Here is a 20,566-nt window from a genome sequence, read left to right on the forward strand (position 1 = left end):
TAACTTCACAGAATGCCCCCTAGTCCTTCTATTATTTGAAAGTGTAAATAACCGAGTCACATCTACTCGTTCAAGACCTTTCATGATCTTAAAGACCTCTATCATATCCCCCCTCAGCTGTCTCTTTTCCAAGCTGAACAGCCCTAACCTCTTCAGCCTTTCCTCATAGGGGAGCCGTTCTACCCCCTTTATCATTTTGGTTGCCCTTCTCTGTACTTTCTCCATCGCAACTATGTCTTTTTTGAGATGCGGCGACCAGAATTGTACACAGTATTCAAGGTGTGGTCTCACCATGGAGCGATATAGAGGCATTATGACATTTTCCGTTTTATTAACCATTCCCTTCCTAATAATTCCTAACATTCTGTTTGCTTTTTTGACTGCTGCAGCAGTCAAATCACACCAACCTAACATCGTGTAACTACAGCAAGGATTATTTTTCCCTATATGCAACACCTTGCACTTGTCCACATTAAATTTCATCTGCCATTTGGATGCCCAATCTTCCAGTCTTGCAAGGTCCTCATGTAATGTATCACAGTCCGCTTGTGATTTAACTATTCTGAATAATTTTGTATTGTCCACAAATTTGATAACCTCACTCGTCTTATTCCATCTGGAAAGGAATACGACAAGGAAATGATCAAGTAAGTAGTGATTTCTCCATAGTTTTAGCAAAGGGATGTCATACTTTATCAATCCATTAGAATTCTTTGAATTCTTTTAATTCACCTTGAAGTCTTAGGCCAAAAAGGTGAGTAATCAAATATGAGAAATAACTTAAATCAGTGAATTACCTGAGGTTTTGTTTCTCAGGCTCCACATTTACACATTAACATTTTCGAATCCTTTGATAACACATGTTAATAAAAACTACATTTGTTACAGAGAGCTCTACCTTAATGGAAACTACTTGCAGTGTTCAGGAGCACTAGAGCTAATCACTCCAATATCAATGCACACGCAGTATCTTGCAGCAGAAAGACAAACTGTCCTGGAGACCAGCACCGATTTTGCTCATCAAATACTTGAAGGTAAGACTTTCTTACATTGTACTGTAGATAGAAGAAAGGCCTGCTGAGGTCCTGGGAAGGGGGCCAGTGATAGAGGGGTCCTGGGCTGATAAAGAGATTTCCTTCTGGATTAAAGTTTGGAGGTGGGGGGTGGAAGAAGGGTCTGAATCTGGCAGATATCCTATTTTTGGATCAGGGTTTGGTGAGGGGGATGGAAGGGAGGTTGAAAGAGCAAGCTGAAGGGCTGGTGCAAATCTATGTGCGTAAACCATGTGTACACATATTTTAAAAGCAAATGTGTGCAAATAGTTTACTTTACTGCCCCTGGCTCCCTGACCAAACCCCACCTTCAGTTTTATTGCAGCTGGATATAACTGCCTAGTAAAACTAGGTAGCTAAATGTAGTTGCTCATTCCCGGGTAATTTTCTAAGGGGCCGATCTAGCTGCATAACTCCTTAATTAGCTGGACTGATTCCATTGAAAATTGGCTTCCCCATGTCCAGATGCCATGAATTTGGGGATCCACTTGCAGCAAATAAAACAGTTTCTTCTGTGCTTGAGATAAAGGCAATGTACCAGTGAACCAGCATATTGCAGGTCTCCTGGGAGTTTAAATTGGAATCCCCTGAGCTCCTTTTGTATCCTTCCAAAAGCAAAACCTGCCCCAGAAAGAAACAGTGGTCTTCTTTCAAAATCTGCCCTTGCATTGAACTAGATGCATTTTGATTTTTAACCAGCAACTGAAAGTGCAGGGATTCATACTGCAGTGTCAAACTTGGATGTGCTTCCCACAACACCTCAATCTGCAATCCCAGAAGATACCAACAAGGACAAAAAGAAAAGGAAAGGTAGGTAGACTTTAGTTTTAGTGAATGTCATTTCCATTTGCAATCCCTGTCCTATTGCGGGTGCCATTCCAGGAGCTGATTTACAACCATATAAACTGGGGTTTTTTATTTTTTAGTGCAGCGTTATCAAAGTGAATAAAAAGCAGTGAAATTAGCATAACTGTAACGAGAAGAGTCATTACAGTTGTAGAATGAATCGGGAGCAGAAATCACTGGGCACAAATGGCTCGCCACAGCCTCTCCATTTTTACGGGGTTTTTTTGGTGCTTGTTTAGTTAGGTGCCTTAAGAAACTTTCTTGAACAATTTTTCTAAACGAGCATCATGGCCTCAAATCTGCACAATTGCTGGAACATATGAGCTGGGGGCTAGCAGGAGATAGGGGGTTCATGGTACAAAAGGATAATTTTTTTGTACACTTCTGAATTTTAGAAAATAGGAATGCCAAATTATTGGACTTCTTTCTCTATTTTCCAGAGTCAGAAGAAAGTTAGACTGAACTGGCCTTTGGATTTCTTTTAACTTAACCAAGTATGGGGGTGATATTCAAAAGATTTCCCTGGCTAAAATCATGTTTTATTCAAGTAAATCTGACCGGTTAAAAATCTGGCCCCTCTAGCCAGCTGTAAAACTGTAAGCCGCACACATTTTAGCCAGGCAGAAAAGGGACCAGCAGGAGGCCTTCCTAGGGCAGATTGTTTTGAGTTTAGCTTGTTGGCACAATATTCAGCTAAATTTACTCACACAAATCCAGCTGCATAAATTTTGAGCAGGAGGATTTATCCAGATATTAAGATGCAAATTAGCCAGGTGAATGTGGCTGAATATCCAACTAAAGATAACTGGCTACAGTTACTCTCTTATCTTTACCCACTCAGTGGGTTAAAAATTTCCACCTTCCATGTTCACACACAGAGAACTCCACATTAATCTGTTGTCTTACATAAATCAAGAAGCTGGTCAGTCCGTGCAATCCATAGAAGACAAAAAAGGCTGGACGTGGAGGAGAGAAGGAGAGAGACCTGTTCCAGTGGCCATTCCAGGGGTGAGGCGGAGTCTCCGGCCCCAACGGGGGTACAGCTGGTGCTTTTCCCTTGACGTCAGGGAGGGAAGCTTGAGGGGCCTTAAAATCACCCCTCCTGCGGCGCGCAGCTGCTGCCAGTGCGTCGCCAAAGCCGCGCGTGCCAAAGGGGCTCACGACTATGTTTCAACTTGCTTCAACTCCTCTCCAACTTGAAATTCAGCTATGATTTTTTTTCTCTTTATAATCCATAAGTCTGAAGCCTCTCCTTGTTCTTTTGAAGCCTCCATTGTTCGGGGGGATGTTTAAACTGGTGGACTATCAATGAGTTGCGTGAAACTGGATGGCCAAGATCCGTAATTACTTCTTAGTTGTATGCCTCATTCGGCCAGGAAACGGAGGGCGCTTTTGCTGCTTCTACCTCCTCTCCAATCCAGTATATCGGCCCGATGGACTTGCACGTAACAAGGGACATGCAGGGATCGGGAGTGGGCTCGCTGCGGGGAGACCGGGAAGAAGTGGAAACCGATTCCCCTCAAGAACTGCAAACAACTCTGTTCCCAATCGATCGGAGACCTCCTGTAAATCCGGCTGAGAATTACAACTTTTCGTTGTTGGAAACATCGGAATACAAAGCGGGACAACTCAAGGCTGGTCTGAGGCCTTTGAAAGAGAGTGAAACCAGCGAAGACTGACCTCGCTAGGTCCACAAAAATCAGGAGAAAACAATTTTTACAATTGAGACCCCGAGTATTAAATTTGGAGGCAACGTTCATGCTGAAGTATAATTGTAAATGTGTTAAGTACAGAGATACTACATATATATTTATGGAGCCTGAGCAACTAGAAAATTTCCTGAAAGATAAATATCCCGACACTAATGTATCATCCCTTTCACCAGTGGAGGAAGTGCAATAGGTCCTTGGTGACGTGATAAAAAAATTAGTTTGTCCTATTCATTGATATATACACTATGGGGGTTTTTGCTCGAGCATTTACTCGAGCAAAAACCAGTTTTGCTCGAGTAAATGCTTTTTAAAATCTACCCCTATATTTCTCTTTCATTTTAAAGTAATTTTTATTTACCTTAGATTGAGAGTATCTTCCCGAACGTTGAGACTTTAGCAAATGATGATACTGTAATTTGTTTTCTATTTTTTATATTTTCTTGAGATCCTTTGTGTAAAAATTGATGCTATCAAATTCTAATTCAAGTAGTATCTTTGGATTGTATTGTAAAATGGTTATAAATTAAAAAAAAAAAAAAAAAAAAAGACAAAAAAAGCTGGGCACCGAAACTGCTGAAAAAAAGGAGATTGTTTTCCTAATTGGTTTTTACATACTTTGATCATGTTGCCCTATACTTTACATACCGCAGAGCTACCCATACAGAGCACAAATTGGTTTTTAAACTATATTCACAATAGTTTGCTGAATGCATCTGTTGTCTCCATCCAAGTCAGCTCTTGGACATGGTGGCACATGGGGAGTGTCCAAGGATCACACAAGGCCCCCATGATTTCCTGGTTTTCTCACGCAAAGGGGAAAAGACTTGCTTTTCAAGCTCTTAAGGTTTTCTTCACCCTTTGGGGCTCATTTGCACACCAGTCAGTCATTCCAAAAATCACACTCCATGCCAAAGCTAATGTCCAAAATAAAAGTCTTGATTGAAAACCAGTGACAGGAAAATCCAGAATAGTACAGTGTACAAAATAAAACTCCCTCTTGCACCTTCTCACTGCCACATATGTGAGTCATTGAGCTGTGGTGTGGTTGACACAGCCTAAGGGCAGGCAAACCTGCTAGGCCCACGCCAATAGGTGAACTCGCTCTTACTAGGACTGGCTCTAAGGCTTCACATATTACAGCCCCTTTCCCAGTAGGTTGAGCCCTTGGGTTCCAGGGGCAGCAGGGCTTTGGCTGAGAGTCCTGTAAAGAGTGGTCAGACAAAGTTAAATAGCAGGCAGAAGTCAGGGCAGACAGCAAACTGAGTCGAGGGGCAGGCGGAGGTCAGGCAGTGTCAAGATCCAGGCTAAGGTCAGGGCAGTCATCAGTCCAGAAGGGGTAATCTGAGGCCAGGGTCAGAACCAGAAGTCAGGCAGAGATGAAAAGACGAGAAAAGGACAAGGCACTGGGGGACCAAGATATGACAGGAACAAGCAGGGCAAGGCAAGGTAACAAGGATGTAAGATAAGGTAACAACATGGAGGGAAGTCACAGAGGCAATGAAGCAACACGCATTGCAGGAGCAGGAGGACCTGTTGCTGAGGTGCCGATAAACAGGACAGCTGGGTTTAAATAGCCAGCTTGCTGTGACGTCATCCAAGTGCACTGATGAGGGTTTTCTGCCACGGGGGCCCATATCAGAGACAACAGTGCGCGTGGACGAGAGTGGCAGCATCCCCTAACTAATTAAGCTATTTCACTTAGATGCAATTCCAACAGTGCTCTCTACATTAATGGCGGGGGTGGAAGGGAAATAGAATAAAAAAGGTTACTAAGAGCCAAGAGAAACACAAGTATGTGAGAGAGAAAAAAAGTGCGAAAGCTTGCTGAGCAGACTGGATGGGCCGTTTGGTCTTCTTCTGCCGTCATTTCTATGTTTCTATATCTGTGAGACCATGTGTGCGTGTGTGTGTATCTGTGAGGGCGTGTCTTGTGTATATGAGAGCATCTGTTTATGCGTGTGTGAGCATGTCTGAGACAGCACATCTGTGTGATCGTGTGTTTGTGTGTCTGTAACAGCATGTCTGTGTGTGTGTTGTGTATGTGACAGCATGTCTGTGTGTGTGTTGTGTCTGAGAGCATGTCTGTGTGTGTGAGAGCATGTTCTATGATTGAGCATGTGAGTATGTATGAGAGAGAGAGAGAGACTGTGAGGAGCAACCTCTCACCTCTTCCCTGCTAATCCATGACAATCTCAGGGCATCTGGAAATCAAAAGATCCCAGGTATGAACAACTGGGGATTTTTTATCTTTTTTAAGTTTTAAGTATTGGTTGGTGTTTGAAATATTTTATTGGTCTTTGGAAAATGTATATGAGTTTTCAATTATTAGATGTTCTATTTGTCAGCTGTTTTGAAATATTCTTTTTATTAGTATCCCTCAAAAAGGACCACTGTGAACATAAAACTGCTGTATCTCACAGGCCTTTATTATTTATTGTCAAAACCAAAAATTATAAAGGAAACAAATACAATTTTAAAAAAATACCCGACATGGCCATGTTTCAGCTAACACCTGCATCAGGGGCTACACTTTTAATCTAAAAGATACAAGAAAAAGAATAAACCAATAACAGGTTCATAAGACACGGGGGTAAAATATGAAATGTAATACTCATAAACATATTAGTAACTCATAAAAAATAATATAACAAGTGTCAAATTAACAATTGGAAATCATGGGATCCATTTTCAGTTGCTGTGCGGCTTGGCTAGTTAGAAATATCTGGCTAACTAGCAGGATATATTCAGCGGCGCAGTCACAACAGTTATGTCTAAGTGGCTAACTTTAGGACAGACCTATAGCTTCCACCAGAGTTAGCCGCATAACTTACGTGACTAACTCTGGCCTGGCCGGAAATACCTCCCGCTAGAATTTAGCTGCCTACAGCTACTAATCGTGCCGCTTTGCCATTTACACAGATAACTTTTCAGTTATCCGTCTAAATGGCTTCTGAAAATTGGCCTCGCTGTGTATACCTGTATTGCCAAAAGAGGAGCAGCCAAAAATAATTAAATATAATAGCTCAATGGCACCTGTATAAAAATAAGCCATCAAAAAATGAAAATGAATGATAAAAAATAAAAAAAATCAAAGAATAATACCCCCCCCCCCCATATATAATAAAAACCAAAACCTATCTATGCTTAAAAATGTCTCTTCAATTAAAATAGCAGCACTATATTTCTGGGAGTGGTGATTACCAATACTTAAGGAAGGGAGAGGAGGGGTACAAAGATGAAGGGAAGGGAGAGAAGGGTAAACCAGAGAAAAGAAGAGGGAAAGGAGAGAAAAGAAGCCTGTGTGTGTGTGTGTGTGTGTGTGTGTATTTATTTATTTATTTATTTAAAAACTTTTCTGTACCATCGCAACGGTTTACATGTAGGCACATATTTAATGAGGGTAAAAGCGTACTATAGTACATTCTGCCGTTAAAGGTTTGGTTACAATATATCATTAGACATAGACATTTCGCGAAGTAGTTCATGACCAGTTGTACCAAGGTACTTACACGGGTGGTTTTATCACACATAGTATTATAGTTATGTTTGTTGTGGTGTAGAGTTCATAGACTAATCTATTGTAAAGTTCTATGTACTGTGTGTCTGTGCCTTTCTGGTTTTTCCTGAATAATTTCTCTCTATTCTCCCGTCTCTTTGTAAAATGCTTGTTTAAAAAGCCATGTTTTTAAACTTTTCTTGTAATTCTTTAGATCATTTTGTAGTCTGATCTCTGGAGGCATTGTGTTCCAGATTATGGGTCCTGCTAGTGATAGGGCTCTTTCTCTCACTTGCGTCAGTCTTGCTGTTTTAACTGATGGAATGGTTAGGAATGCTTTATTTGCTGATCGGAGATTCCTGTGTGGAGTGTGTACCCGTAATGCTGTGTTCAACCAGTCTGATTTCTCATCATAAATTAGTTTGTGAATGATACATAGGGTTTTGTATTTAATTCTGTGTTCAATTGGTAGCCAATGTAACTCTGCTAGGGTTTCAGTTATATGGTCCCGCCTTCTTTTTCCGGTTAGTATTCTAGCTGCTGTGTTCTGTAGTATTTGCAGTGGTCTTAATGTCGTATTTGGTAGTCCTAGCATAAGGGCATTGCAGTAGTCTGTGCTGGAGAAAATTAGTGCCTGTAGTATTGTTCGGAAATCATTTTGAGTTAGTAGTGGTTTAAGTTTTCTGAGTACCATAAGCTTTGCATAACCTTCCTTTACTTTTAGTGATATGTGTTGTTTCAGATTGATTTCAGGGTCTATGATTATTCCCAGGTTACGTACTTTTCCAGTTAGTTCAATTTTCTGGTTGTCTTTGAGAATTATTGAGGTTTGATTGATTTGATATGCATAAGAGGGAGCCTGTGTGTGTGTGTGTGTGTGTGCATTCGGCAGGCTATGTGTGCGCATGAGAGAGCGAGAGGCTGTATGTGTGTTTGAGCATATGTGCATGAGAGAGATTATTTGTGTGTGTGCATGAGAGAGGAGGAGCCTGTATGAATGTGTGCATGAGAGAGACTAAATGTGTGAATGTGTATGACTGAAAGAGTATGTGTGTGAGCATGTGCGCTTGAGAGAAAGCAAGCTTATTTGTGTGTGCGTGTAAGAGAGAAGGAGCTTGTGTGTGCATGTGCAAGACAGAGGAGGAGCCTGTGTGTAAGTGTGTGACTGAGAAAGGGAGTGTGTGTGTTTGAGCATGTACGCCTGAGAGAGAGGGAGCGTTTCTGTGTATGTGTGTGTGACTGTGAATAAGTGTGAGTTTGAAAGAGGGAACATGTGACTGTTAAGATGAACATTTGCATATATATATGAGAGGAGAAAATATGTGCACCTCCATTCCCTTCCCACTAATCCACAACAATTTCAGAATGACCGACAATTAAAAGTTCACAGGTATGGAGTGTGAGTGATATTTTTTTAATCCTTATTGGGTGTTATTTGATGTGTATACTATTTTGAAATGTTTTATTTGTATTTGGTAAATTTTAAAAATATTCTGCGTTTTTATTGGATGTTCTGCTCATCAGCTGTTTTGAAATATGTATTCTTTTATTAGAATGGTTTTATTAGTATGATTGTTATGTTATGTTTTTTTATTTTGTTTGAAGATTTCTGAGGATTGGTGATGTTTGTTTTTTCATTGTTGCACTACATAGAGTCTGACTTCTTGTAGTTTCCAGTTCAATTTTTGTCTGAACTTTTCTATCTATACTTTTTGGTCACTTTATTCTGTATTTTGTGAAGATCTGTCTGTATTTTGCATGTTTGACCAAGGTGAGGAATGCTACTGGCATGTAATTTCCTTGTAGGGATCTCTAGCAACTTGTCTTACTCTGTTTTCCTAATAGGAAGGGTATTGGTGTTTTAGGCCTGGTGTAATATTTACAGCGTTGCCTTTTCATAGGTAGGGTTGTTACTATTTGAGCGCTGGTAGTTATTGCTATTTTGGATGGGAGGTTTACTCAGGGCCGGCGGAAGCACTAGGCGAACTAGGCGGTCGCCTAGGGCGCCAGCTTCCCGGGGGCGGCACTGCCCCGGTAAAATTAAGAGAGCCGCCGCCCCCCCCCCCCCCCCCCGATAAAAATAAAACAGCCGCTGCCGGCAGCCCGCCCCAAAAGACCCATCTGACCTCCTCCAGCGGTTCGCATGGCTCCCGGTCCCTCCCGCTGCTCTTTCTTCCCTGCTGCCGTTGCCGCCGGGCTATCAGCACGTTCAAGCCCAGCGGGAACGGCAGCGGTGCAAAAAAAAAAAAAAAAGCTGTTGCATCCGCGGCTGGTGGTCTTCCCGCCCCCCCCCCCCCTTTGAACCGGAACAGGAAGTGATGCGCGGGAAGAAAGAGAAGTGCTGCGTGAAAAAATAGCGGCGACAGCAGCATCGGCCCCCGAGCAACTGAAGCAGCCGGTAATCGGGAAAGGAGAGAGCAGCACGAGCCTCCTGCGGCCGATGGGATTCTTCCTTCTTGGCCTGCAGGGGCTGGAGGAGGAGGAGCAGCTACCGTTTGTGCTGGGGGGGGGGGGGAGGAAGTGAGTGAGAGAAAGAGAGAGAAGCAGCCAGCCTGCCTGCCTGCCTGCCTGCCTGCGTGTGATTGAGAGTCTGTGTGTAAGTGAGAGAATGTATTTGATGGAGAGCATGTGTGTGTGATTGAGAGAAACTGGTCAGAGAGCTGATGTATGTGTATATGTGAGAGACAATGAAAGTGACTGCTCAAGGAGATGACTGATGTGTGAGACAGTCAGGGATGTGTGTGTGTGTGTGTGAAAGAGAGAAAAAGCATGGAAGTGAGAACTCTGGGTATGTGAGAAAGCATGGGAGTAAGAAGCCTGGTGTGGGGGTGTATGTGAAAGAAAGCATGGGAGTGAGAGACTGGTGAGTGTGTGTGTGTGTGTGTGAAAGAGAGAAAAAGCATGGAAGTGAGAACTCTGGGTATGTGTGTGAGAAAGAAAGTGATTATGAGAGTGAGAAGCCCATATATGTAAGTGGAACACGGGAGTGGGAAGCCTGTGTGTGTATGGCATGAGAGAAACTGTTCAGGAAGGTGACTGGTGTGTGTGTGCCAAAGACTGTTTGGGAGATGATTGGTGTGTGAGAGACAGAAACTGGTCATGGGGGCATGACTGATATGGTGTGTGTGTGTGAGAGACATGGGCATTAAGGAAGAGGACCATGAGTATAGAGCTTAGCCACTACTGCTGCTTCTGGTGTGTGCTACAGCCTGCATGGAAGAGGAGTAAGAGAGCTGCTGGAGGGGGTAAGTAAAGATGGCTTTTTAAGTTTATTTTCTTGATTGACTGCCATTTTAATTATTTAATATTATGTGATGTGTCTGCTTTTTTTGTTTGAGCAACAAGTATAGCTTTGGTTTATGTTTATTTTATTTATTTTTATTTATTTATTTATAAAAGAGTTTCTATACCGTCGATAAGACAAATCATCTCAATGGTTTACATGGCATAAAAATGTCAAATAAGTGTTCTGTTATAAATACAGACTTCGTTATTTTCATTAATGCACAATGTAAGTTAATTGTGTGTGTGTGGGGGGGGGGGGGGGGGCGGCATAGCTGACGTTTCGCCTAGGGTGCCTAATACCCTTGCACCGGCCCTGGGTTTACTATATTGTAACTGTGATTCAGTTTACTCAGTTTTCTGAGGACCAAGCCCAAACCTAACATGCATTACAATAGGCCCTAATACCATATGGGTTCCAAGTATCTTTCTGGCTTTTTTGCAAGGTTTTCTGGTTGGCAAAACAGCGTGTGTAAATATTATATACATGGCTGTTGTGATATTTTTTATTTCAAAAGAATATTTTGAGTGCCCTTTTTCAAGTAAAATCTTTTCTTATAAATGGATAATTTTTAATTGTGTGTAGGGAAGGGCTGGGCACAAAGCTCACTTAGGTGCCTAATGCCCTTACACTGGCCTGATTAGTAAAAGAATACAAATGAAGTATTTAAAGAAAAGCAGAATGAGGAAGGGGCAGCAACAGGAATTGTTCGCACAGGGCAGCCAGAAAGCTAGCAATGGTTCTGACTGCAGATCTGATTTTTTTGGACTCCATCCCAGGTCACATGATGTACCTCGGCTCTCAAGGGGCAGCTTGGCTTGCTTTTGGGAGTGGCTGAAGCAGGCCCTACGGGGAAAGCGCATGAGGGAGGCAGACAAGACATGGCTGGTTTTGAAAAAAAAATTCTCCTGGGCTGGTATTTTCCTGTCAGCCGCCCCTGATCAGGCCTACAAAGCATATGCCGCTGGGGAATGGCGGTAAGAAGGTGGGGGTGAATGAATCTGGTCATCTGCTATCGGTTGCTCACCGCCTATTTTGTATATAAAGGTGGAAAGGAGATGCACGAGAAAATGGAGCTTCAAATAAGTATTTCATGTAACCTCACCTGTAATCAGAGCTTTTCTGTTACACCAAGAAATTCCTCCTAAACTGCTGAATATTTTATTTATTTATTTACTTGCTTAATAGGGAAAAAGAAGAAAAAGAGAGACGCTCCGGAAGCGGGTCCCTGGCTAGCCAAATTGCATTTGGCTGATAATGGCATTGATGGCCGGGGTGAAGAAGGAGAGACGGGAGTCGTGGAGTTCACCCAATTACTAAGTTAGTAAGTCTGCAGAAATACGCAGGAGGATCTGTGACTTAGGTCTGCCCATGAAGACTGAAATGGAGCAATGATGTTAAAACCTGAGTTCATCTTTTCTTTTTTTCTTTTTTAATTGTAATTCAGCCTAATCAGGTATTCGGAGCACTTGTCCGAAGTGGATCTGGATGATAACTGTATAGGAGAACTGTCTGCAAACGATATCCTGCAAGCTCTGGAGGAAAGAAAAAAAGGTGAGGTGTTCAAAAGATCCCAAGTCTCCAGGAGAAATCCTGATCGGAGCATCTATCTAGTCCAATTACCTAGAGGCCGATGTAATAAGACCCGCGGCCAAAACCAGGCGCTCGTTATGTGCGTGGGTTTTGTTCACCGCGCGCGGCTGAAGCTGCCGCTTCCGTGGGACGTAAAAAAAATAATAAATTATGCAAATGATTTGCGCGCAGAAATCCGCGCACGTACGGAAAAATGCTCACATATGTAAGCGTGGTACAGGGCCTATGTAATAAGCGGCCGCATCTGCGCCCAAAACCCACGCATACAAGCAAGCGAGCGAACGGGTCTCCCTAGTAAGTGAAAGTATGACCCTGGAAAGTATTTTTAATATTTCCAAAAGCTGTGCTGCAGAAAATATGGACGATAATTCACAGCAATCTTGCCGCTCTTCTGGCCGTGTATCTGTCCGCCCAGGGAAGCGCCTACCTCTGATGCTGTGAAAAGCACTTTTCTAAGCTTGGCCACTCTGAAGCCGAGATAGGCGTTCAGCCAGGCGTTGATCAGGCTGCTCGTGGCAGAAAAATCTGCACGATCGGGTGCTCAGAGAGGCACCTCACTGATCTTGCTGCTCAGGCACCCTTCTGGTCGTGTATCTGGCTGCTTGGGCACTGAGCTAGGCATTCAGCTGGTCTCAAATCTGGCCGCTGAAACATCGAGAAAAGCGCCTAGGGAAGTATCTACCTAAGCTGGCCATTCTGACGCCCAGAAATGCACCTAGCTAAGCTGGCCACTCAGACGCTGAGATAGGCACTGAGCAAGGTGGTTTTCAGGACGCTTGGATGCCGACATAGGCCCCCCCCCCGAGTCGGCACTGACACTTAACTCGTGCCCTGACCATGATAGTAAAAAACCCACACTAAAAAACCCGCACTAGCATTAGCGAGGCTCCCTTCATTGCCTATGATTAGCTAATCGCCTCCTTTGCATGCCGTTAGCATGCATTCACACAGGAAAAACCGCGGGTCTGTATGCGCTTTTTTCCTCGCACACAAAACCCTTATTACATCCTCGTATAGGGCTTTGCGTGGGGAAACACACGTACCAGCGCACACAAACTTGCAGCAGCTTCAGCGCACCTTATTACATCAGCCCCGTGGTGACCTAATTCCTTTCATAGAGTTTAGTAGAGAAGTGCATGACCCGATGATTTAAAAACAAAATGTATATACAGTGATTCAGAGTGTACATGTGCTGTAAAGCAATGACATGGGGTCTGTAATGTAGAACTGCAGACCCATACGATGGCCTGCAGCTGGTTGGAGCATGTGCTGCAGTGAAGGCACAGTCCAGCTGCTCCATAGCTTTGAGTTTAGCACTGGGCATAGCAATCCTTTACTCTTTTCTCTGGAGATCACTGCAGTGATGAGTTTTGTCTTCTGCCATCCCTGGGTACTATCATCGGTGTGGGTGTCGAGCTGTCCCCCCTCGTCCCTGCTCCCAAACAGATTCAATTCCAATTCTCTCTGGCTGGTTCTCTGCCCCTCCCACCAACCTCAGAGCTCTGGTGCTGGCACTGCAGTTATCCCAAAGCAGTATATATGGGCACTGGGTCAGCCTGCAGTCTTGCCTTCATAGGCCTCGCCTCCCATATGTAAGCCCGGAGCGGGTAGGGGCTTCGCTGCCTGTGAGTGTGGGGGCTGCGGGCTCTTTCAGTCCCCGTGCATGCGGCTTTGTTATAAGGGCAGCACCAGCACTGGAACTGTAGCTTGGAGGTCAGTCAGGGGCCAGTCGGAAGGAGGGAGGGGATGGGAACTGAATCAGTTTGGAGGTTGAACAGATTAAAGGGGTGAGAATCAAATCGAATGGTGGCCAGCGGCAAGGACTTTGCCACCCTAGGTGCAGGCCTAGCAGACCTGTTTGTAAATCTGGGCCTGGATCCCTGCGATGCATGGCTGAAGGGTGGACATGGGGGAAACCAGAGGAGGAAGCTAAACCTAGAGAAATCGAACAGGAAAAGGGCCATTCTGAGAGTCCTTCTAATGGAGGATTTACAGTAAAGCAGAAGGCATAACGGAAAGGATGACATGGGACAAAATACAAATGAGGCAGAAACGAAAACGGTTGCTGAGCTTCTGCATGACAGAAAGAATCCAAAGCATGTTTTTCTCTCTCCATAGGCAAGCTACCAAATCTAGAGGTAAAAGTAACAGCACAGATTTCCTTAGAAACATTCAGTTCCATTTTGAAGAAGAGCAAGAAATGCAAATCAATCAAAAAGAGGAAGAAAAAGAAGACGGCAAATTCAAAGGCCCTGCTACAAGAAGCACCTGGTGACTGGTAAAGGAACATTAGTGCACGTCAGGCACACATTTTACTGTTTAAGAACGTATGGTTTGCCATACTGGGTCAGAGCAAGGGTCCATCAAGCCAGTGGCCAATCCAGGTCACAAGTACCTGGCAGGATATTTCACAGGAACATCGGAACGGAAAGTTATTACAATGTTTGTATGTGTTTAGACCAGGTCAGCCTTTCCTCAGCGTTTGGTCTCTTCACTCACAATGTAATGTCATCCAACGCTTACTGGAGGCAGTGAGGTTATGAGCAAGGAGCGCAAAGCTCGACATAAACCATCCATAGTCTCTGAACAGCAAGGCTGTAAATACCAGCAGATATGACCTTGGAAGTCGGGAGCGGGGAACAGAAGCATCTCATCTTCCCAAAGGCTCTAAATTGCAGTGGAGTGATGGTGGGGACTGTAAATGATTGAAGCGCATCACACCCAGTATATCAAACCCTCAGGGTAAATCCACGTTCACTTTATAAAATGAATCTCGGGTTAAATTTGCAGGGTGAGTGACAGACGGTACTGAAAGTTTTACAAATACAAAAATAAATAAATGTCTCCTTAAGCAGATGAGTGTTCAGGGCTCTATGAGTGGTGAGGCTGCACAGGGCGGTGCCGGTGTAGAGGTATCGCTGCTGTTTTGGTGCTCCGGAAAGTCATCTTTGCTTTTCGGATCTCTGGGGAGGAGGAATTCCCAACAGCTGGCCACAGGGCACTATTCCCTTACCTGCACAGGATGCCAATGGGGCCCACTAGATGAGAGTGAACAGAGAGTATGTCTGAAAGAAATGATAGCAACAGAAGGTGCTAGTAGCAGGAAGAGTACTCTAGCCACATGAGCACCAATGTGCTCTTTTGCCACTTTTAGGTCACTTGTATGACGTTTTCAGTATGACTGCTTCTGGGATCAAGGAGAGGTCAATCTTAACTTTGTAAAGAACCTTGCTACTCCGTTAAGAAGTTTAGAGTGAGATGGTGACTATAGGTTTGTCTTTTTTCTTTTTTTCCAGATGACATGATTAAAAGAGATTACTTAACCATGCAAGTGCAACTAATGAGGATAATTTTAACTGAAGATCATGAATGTTTATAAGAAGTACTCTGGCATGATACACGTGCACATTCATACACACACACACACATAATCTTCACTTGGAGATGGGATGGAAGCTAATCTGCCATTGCTATTTACGTAGCACTGCAAGGTGTACACGGCACTGTACAGACACAAAGAGGAGTCTACCCTGCTTCGTGGAACTCATTATCTGGTCAAGAGACACAGCTGAGACATAAAAGAGGTTTCAGGAACTTTATTATAGAAACCGGTCAAAACAGCAAGGCCATGATCAGGGAGAACCAGTTTTAGGAAATTAGAAGCTGGGTTTTAGGCAGGATTTAAGTGGGACTCTAACTGAGCACACAGCCTCTGCCTTCAAAGGGGGCAATATTACAAAATGTCTGTGCTGTGTAAAAATAGCTTTTTGGAAAATTGCTGCTCCCTTACCCTCCCCTCTGTGTACGCTGTATAACAGGACGCAAACACAGCTGTGGCAAGAAGCGAAAGGGCTGGAATCGGGGAAACTGAAGTACACGCAGGGATTTCATTTTGAAAGTCCTGCCAGCAGTTACCCTCTGCAAATTACTCAGGTACACAATTACCCCGCTGCCACTGGAATTTGCAAAGGGAAAATCCATGGGGCACTTCCTTTCGAAAAATGTCCTTGCAGGCATGCAAGCTCCCTGCCCAGCCTGAAAATTACCCATAAAACACTATGGGGCAGATTTTCAAAGGCTACGAGCGTAACCCGAGAAAATCTGCCCCTGCGCGTGCCAAGCCTATTTTGCATAGGCTCGGCGGCGCACGCAAGCCCCGGGATGCGTGTATGACCCGGGGCTTGCAAAAAGGGGCGGGGTGTTGGCCGTCCGGGGGCGTGGCTGGGGCCTCCAGGCACAACGGCCATTTGCTGCTCTGCCCGAGATCGCGGGCCGGCCCATTGGGTGGCATGCATAAGCTACGCCTGCCGGGAGGCAGGCACAACTTACCCAACAAAGGTAAGGGGGGGTTCTAGGTAGGGCTGGGGGGCAGGTTAGGTAGGGGAAGGGAGGGGAAGGTGGGGGGAGGCGGAAGGAAAGTTCTCTCCGAGGCCACTCCGATTTCAGAGCGCAAGTTGCACAATATTGCACCCCCTTGCGCACGCCGACCCTGGATCTTACAACATGCGCGCGGGAGCACGGGCATGTTATAAAATCGGACATAGATTTGTTCGAGCTGGGTTGCACTAACAAATCTACGCCCGTGCGCACCTTTTAAAATTTGGCCCTGTATAAGAAAATGGGCAGTAAAGGATATGGGTGTGGGCAGGATGGGAAACTAAGTAGGGTAGAACTGTATTAACTGTGACAGTATATAAAAGAAACATACAGATACACTATGGAGACAAAATACTCCCCACTGTGTTCAAGCATTATTCAAATCAAAGAATTATAAAAAAAAAACAACAAAAAAAAACCATGCAACAAATAAACAGTCCATAATATTCAAGTATTTTTATGAGACACAAGAATCACAGTCTCAGTGACAAGACTGAAGGATGTCTTTACCGTTTCTTGTTTTGCTGTCTTAATTTCTTTATCATAAGCCTCTTGCTATGCACAACAGAGGATGGCGTTCTCTGAACATGAGAGAGCCTCAGTGGTGTGAGGGTTCATACAGAAGTGCCAGTGGTAACGAGCATTTGATGTATTGTTTGGGGGTCTGATAAAAAGAGAGCATAATGTGGATAAGATGTACCATAGCTCATCTCAGTGATGACCACTTTGAAAAATAATCAAACTGATGTGCTCCCAGTTTGCCTTCAGGAATGATGTTAGTAGCAAGTGCAGCTACCTGTAAGTGGATTTTATTTTGTCTGATCCAGGATTCACAAGCTCAAAGGAGTCTCTCCCAGCTGGAATTCATTGTTGCTCCTTGTCAGGAACTCACATCTAGTTAGCCATGTCGTCTGCATTAGGTGAGCTGCTGAGACAGATCTTGTGGCTTGGTCCACTGGGTTCTGATTGGTGGGCACATAATGCCACTGCTCTGGTGATGCTGCCTTCCTGATGCACTTGACTCTGTTTCTTTCATATACAGTACATAGCATCTTCTGGTTTGATTGTACTTTGCTGTCATTGTAGAATTTGATAATGTTTGACTGAATGTCTGTTTCACTTAGTATTAACTCCACTATCTCTTCTGCCAATACTGCTCCATATAATTCAAGCCATGGTATGATGTAGTTAGCCTTAAGTGCAAACTTAGCCTTGAAAAGAATAAATCCTATGTGGCTTCTGCATCTGTCATCTTCACACAGGCTATAGCCTTCACAGAAGCATCTGAAAAGACACACAGTTTTTTTTTGTAATGAGCTGCGATGAGATATAGAGGTATACATATGTGGAATCTGCAGCTACTTGAGATCTCACAGGGAACCCTTTCATATTTCCCATTCTCGTTTCTTCTCCGGAAGCAGTGGGACATCCCACTCTTATCTGTGATGAAAGTTCTCTTAATAAAAATTGCCCTTATATGGTGACTGGAGCCACAAACCCAAGTGGATCATGTAAGCTGTTGACTGTGGACAGAACCCCACAATGGATGTATGGCTTTTCCTCACTTGAAACTTGGAATGTGATCATGTTTTTTCTCCCAGGACAGCAGGATGTTAGTCCTCACATATGGGTGACATCATCAGATGGAGCCCTGCACGGAATACTTTTGTCAGTTTCTAGAGCTTTGACTGGCACACTGAGCATGCCCAGCATGCCACTAACCCTGTAACCACCAGGGGTCCCCCTTCAGTCATTATTCCTGTTCTCCTATGTTTTTGATTTTGTATCATAGGCAGCCATTAACAAGTATAACATTATAACATGACATTTGTGCTACAGCATTGTACTTGTTTTTCTAGACGTCGGATGCTATAAGCTAGATAAAAATGCAGAAAGAACTGGGCCACAGGATCATAGGACAAGGCTAGTTGACATTCCATCTAAAGTTATAAAAAATTCTTAGAACAAACACAAGGCAGCTCATAGGGATGTGCAGAGGGACGCCATACGTTGCATTCAGGATTCGGATTCGTCGGGGGGCAGATACGTTGCATTCGACAAAGGGGCCCCCCGATACGTTTATATGTTAATTTAATTTTAGCCAGGAAATGAATAAGAATTAACTACACCCCCCACCCTCCTGACCCCCCCAAGACTTACCAAAACTCCCTGGTGGTCCAGCAGGGGGTCTAGGAGCCATCTCCTGCACTCACACCCTCGGTTGCCGGTATTCAAAATGGCGCCGCTAGCCTTTGACCTACTATGTCACGGGGCTACCGGTGCCATTGGTCAACCCCTGTCACATGGTAGGAGCAATGGATGGCTGGCGCCATCTTGTGCTCCTACCATGTGACAGGGGCTGACCAATGGCACCGGTAGCCCCTGTGACATAGTAGGTCAAAGGCTAGCGGCGCCATTTTGAATACCGGTAACCGAGGGTGTGAGTGCAGGAGATGGCTCCCGGACCCCCCGCTGGACCACCAGGGAGTTTTGTTAAGTCTTGGGGGGTCAGGAGGGTGGGGGGGTTGTTTAAATTGGCTCCTTTAGGCGGCCGAATAATTTGGCGACGATTCATTGTATTCGTGGGGAATCGCGATACGTTTCGTTTCCCCATGAATACAATGAATATGGCCCTATACGTTGCGGATTCCCAATTTGTAGGAAACGAATGCACACTCCTAGCAGCTAATGCCATAAAATTCTAAGAAAACATTTACATATGCGACAAGAATTAAATTACTATATGCCATTCAGAGTATTTGTTTATAATAGAAAGCCAATCATAGAAATTTTGACAATTATGTAACCTAGTTTAGAGGTTGGAAATATACAACTGTAAATTCTGTATAATGCTTTGTTATCAGTAAAATCATTTGAGAGGGAGTTTGTTGATGCCTTGCGTAGCACTCTGCCTCTCCATAAGGTACCTTATTATTTAATGTCTTAAGATTTATATTATTTTACAGCATTTAATAAAAAGCTTTGCTCTACATCTTTTGGCTTTAAGAGTTTATTTTCAGAGAAACACAAAAGTGAGAATTGTAGCTCAGCAGGTTATAAATTTTTTAAAATAAAATAATTAAATGTAATTAGGACCGCTAAATCCCCATTTAACAGTCCGGTTTAGCCCATGAAGAAAACAGATGGTACCTGGCACATGATAGTTGATTATCGCAAGCTGAATGAAAAAGCTGCACCCTTACATGCAGCGGTCCTTAATGTTTCAACTTTAGGAGAAACCATTCAAAGTAACCAAAAATTCCCCAAACCACTTTTCCTTTGAATGGAGAAGGGGTACAGTACTGCTTCAACTTTTGCCACAAGGCTTCCTACACAGGTCAACCATTTGACATGTATATTAACAGACATGCTTTGAAAGTTTCTAAAGCCTGAAGGTGTCCAATTTCATCACTATGTTGATGACATCTTAGTCCAAGGCACATTGCAGACATGCAGCAAATCTTGGACTCCCTTGTCTCCTTCCTCCAGGAAGCAGGCTGCGTGATTAACATGGTCAAAGTACAAGGCCCTTCCCAGAGAGTGAAGTTCCTGGGCATACAATGGGCTAAAGGTACCCACAATATCCCACAGCCAGTAATAGACAAGATACAAGGAGCAGCCACTTCTCAAAGCCGAGAAGATGTCCAAAGGTTCTGTGCTCTCCTAACAAACTGGAGGGCACACATTCCTCACTTGGCCCAGATGCTTTGGTCTTCTCATAACCTCTGTAATAAGAAGACTATTTTTGAATGGGGACCTAACCAAAAAGAAGCTTTCTGAGGAGCAAAAAGAACTATTGCCACCACACTGACCTTACACCCTTATCAACCGGAATTGCCATTTGAATTAGAGGTCTTGTTATCTGTCAGTGGCTTCTGGAGCAAGAAATGGACCTCTGCACAAAGTAATACACTCCTTTGAAAAACAGCTTTTGGCCACCTATTGGGCCCTCACAGAGACAGACCAGTTGATGTAATATGCAGCAGAATGCCTGAAGACACAAATAACCATTCTGACTTGAAAAAACAGTGACGAAATGGCTGCAATTCTGAGACCTTCTTTACTGAAATGGAAATGGTACATCACCGCTTGTGCTGCCCCCCGGATGCATATGTAAACTGCATGAATAAGTGATGAGTCTATCTGAAACATGCGAGAATGCCATTTCTCCTATAGGTGTGGCAGAAGCCCCATCTTATGATGAACT

At 43.9% G+C, this 20,566-nt stretch overlaps 1 protein-coding gene and 1 long non-coding RNA gene across 5 annotated transcripts in view; one reads left to right on the plus strand and one right to left on the minus strand.

Moving 5' to 3' along the window:
• Positions 1–16,331, plus strand: part of LOC115098789 — a 66,768-nt gene extending 50,437 nt beyond the window's left edge. For 2 of the 4 annotated variants that reach the window (XM_029615730.1, XM_029615729.1), the window contains exons 7-12: positions 889–1,034; positions 1,752–1,862; positions 11,578–11,713; positions 11,837–11,943; positions 14,101–14,260; positions 15,279–16,331. In XM_029615730.1, the coding sequence (XP_029471590.1) occupies positions 889–1,034; positions 1,752–1,862; positions 11,578–11,713; positions 11,837–11,943; positions 14,101–14,260; position 15,279 (661 nt within the window). In that variant the 3' untranslated portion in view covers positions 15,280–16,331. Of the gene's footprint in view, positions 1–888; positions 1,035–1,751; positions 1,863–2,814; positions 4,157–11,577; positions 11,714–11,836; positions 11,944–14,100; positions 14,261–15,278 lie in introns of those variants that run through there. The other 2 variants (XR_003858612.1, XM_029615731.1) reach the window with 2 other exon arrangements.
• The window catches only part of LOC115098793, a 51,911-nt gene that overhangs the window by 22,356 nt on the left and 8,989 nt on the right, over positions 1–20,566 (minus strand). The window lies entirely within an intron of this gene.

This window comes from Rhinatrema bivittatum, chromosome 9 (genome assembly GCF_901001135.1).
Source record: "Rhinatrema bivittatum chromosome 9, aRhiBiv1.1, whole genome shotgun sequence".
In the NCBI taxonomy this organism is placed as follows: Eukaryota; Metazoa; Chordata; class Amphibia; order Gymnophiona; family Rhinatrematidae; genus Rhinatrema; species Rhinatrema bivittatum.